General features: G+C 49.5%; 1 protein-coding gene across 1 annotated transcript; it reads right to left on the bottom strand.

Annotated features, from left to right (window-relative positions):
* Positions 1-1,784: 1,784 nt before the first annotated feature.
* Positions 1,785-2,231, bottom strand: LOC139193114 (uncharacterized). Its single transcript, XM_070816081.1, has one exon. The coding sequence runs from the start codon at positions 2,229-2,231 to the stop codon at positions 1,785-1,787; it is 447 nt and encodes a 148-aa protein (XP_070672182.1).
* Between the last annotated feature and the right edge of the window lie 228 nt (positions 2,232-2,459).

Genomic DNA, 2,459 nt, shown 5'->3' with positions numbered 1-2,459 from the left:
TCGTGGTGTGAACTCGTGTCCTGCGACTATGTTTTCCACTAGGATTATCAAGGTACTGCATAATGGGTGTTCTCCAATCATCCGGTATTACCTCGGTCGTGCAAATCTCGACAGAGTCCTGCCGATCCAACAACGAAGGTAAGGACATAACCCTGGTGCGTATCACGCCGTCGCGTCGGAGGAAAGGCCGGGTATAACTGTCGTATCACTGGTATCTCTCGGCCTAGTTTGCCCCCTAGGAGTTATGCGCCGGAGGCAATTTGAGCCAATTCATCCGCGTCAGTATTATGACACCGGGAAATATGTTGAAATGTAATACCGTCGAAAGATTCGGCCAAATAGCTGGCGACCATATGGTAAGGTGCCAGGGTACAACTCATGCAACGAAAGGAACCATTAAGTTGGTTAATCACAAGTTCGGAGTCGCCGAGGACGAGGGCGCGGGTTGCCCGCAGGTCATGGAGAATTCCAAGGCCGACGATTAGGGCTTCATATTCGGCCTGATTGTTGGTGCAGTCGAAGTCCAACTTAAGCGAAAAGAACTAGCGATTGTGATTCGGGGATTGAATGACAATTCCCACGCCCGCCGAAGATGACGTACTGGAGCCGTCAAAGTACATCGTCCAGTAGTTGTCGCGCGTCTGAACCATGTCGATTTCAACGTCGTTGCCCCCAAAACCGTATGGGGAGGGATGTTGGGCAAGGAAATCAGCCAATGCCTGGCCCTTGACAGCTTTCTGGGCTACGTACTGCAAGCTAAATTCGGACAGTGCCATGGTCCATTTCCCAATGCGTCCCTTTACGATTGGTCGGGTGAGCATGTAGCGGATGACGTCGGTCTGAACAATGACTTGGGTGACCGATGGGAGCATATAATGCCGAAGCTTGGAAGCGACGAAAAATACAGCCAGGCACAACTTCTCGACGGGTGGATAATTGATCTCTGGCTGACTGAGATTGCGGCTGAGATAAAAAATAGCTTGCTCCCGTCCGGCGTCGTTATCTTGTGCGAGGAGACAGCCGATGGACTCTTCGGCCGCCGAAATATAGAGCTTAAGAGGCTTACCGCGCCGAGGAGGAACCAGGACAGGTGGGTTCGTAAGGGAGACTTTAATTTGCGTAAACGCCGCCTGATGCTCGTCGTTCCACACAAATTTATCTGAGTCCTTGAGTTTCAAAAGCGTGGAAAACGCTTTCATTTTACCTGCCGAGTTGGCAATAAATCGGCGGAGGAAATTGATCTGTCCGAGTAAAGACTGGAGCTGTTTCTTCGTCGTTGGGGGTGGGGCAGTGATGATTGCGCGTGCCTTATTCTCATCAACTTCAATCCCACGATGATGTACGAGGAAACCAAGAAAATTCCCGGCCGATACGCCGAAGGCACACTTGGCAGGATTCATCTTGAGGTTGTGCCGACGCATGTGGAGGAAAGCCTGTCGAAGATCGTCCAGATGTGTCTGTCGGCGTTTAGATTTGATGACAACATCGTCGATGTAAACTTCGACGATGGTTCCAATTAAATCATGGAAGATGGTGTTCATCGCCCGTTGGTACGTGGCGCCGGCATTCTTGAGGCCGAATGGCATGACAACCCATTCGTAAGTGCCGAGTGCCCCCGGACAACGGAAAGCAGTTTTATGCACATCGGCTTCGGCAATAAATATTTGGTTGTACCCGGCATGTCCATCCATAAAGGATAAGATCGCATGATTCACCGCGGCATCGATTAACAGATCTGAAATCGGCATTGTATACTCATCTTTGGGAGTTGCCAGATTCAGATTTCAAAAATCGGTGCAAATGCGCAGTGCACCATTTTTCTTTAATACAGGAACGATATTCGCCAACCATTTGACATATCGAGCTGTCCGAATGAATCCGGCTTTCAAAAGCCGAACCAGTTCGTCATTGATGCTGAGTTGTACTTCGGTCGAGAATCGACGAGGTGGCTGACGGAAAGGTTTAAATCCGGGCTTAATACGTAATTCATGCTCGACCAGAGTACGATCTAAGCCGGGCATTTCATGATAACTCCAAGCAAAACAATCTTTAAACTCCGTAAGCAAGGTACGAAACTCGTCTTTCATTTGTTGGGGAAGTAAAGCACTAATAAACAAAAGTCGTGGGTCATCAGCCGTCCCAACATTAATCTCTTCCAAGGTCTTAACTAGGGGCTGATGATCTTCGAGCTCGGCCCCATTGAATTTTATCAAAAGATAATACAGGCCCATTATCTCCCTCGGCAAGGAACTCGACGAGGTTGACGCCCGAATTTGGTTGTTTAGATATCGTATACCAATGGGCCAGCAGTCGTTCCATAGTAGATGAAACCGCGGCCCTGCGTGTTTCCCGATCGGTGTCAAACATCAGCTTCGGGGAGGAAGTTGGCTAATCCGAGTCTCGCCGAATCCTGCTGGACAGTCTCGGCGCCAACCTCGATAGCTTTCTGAACCGAAATC

Source organism: Malus domestica, chromosome 16, assembly GCF_042453785.1.
Source record: "Malus domestica chromosome 16, GDT2T_hap1".
In the NCBI taxonomy this organism is placed as follows: domain Eukaryota; kingdom Viridiplantae; phylum Streptophyta; class Magnoliopsida; order Rosales; family Rosaceae; genus Malus; species Malus domestica.
This window is presented reverse-complemented; position numbering and strand designations above follow the sequence as displayed.

Bases quoted from the DNA above. Each gene is read 5' to 3' on its own strand.
- LOC139193114 (XM_070816081.1), bottom strand. From the start codon at position 2,231: ATGGGCCTGTATTATCTTTTGATAAAATTCAATGGGGCCGAGCTCGAA.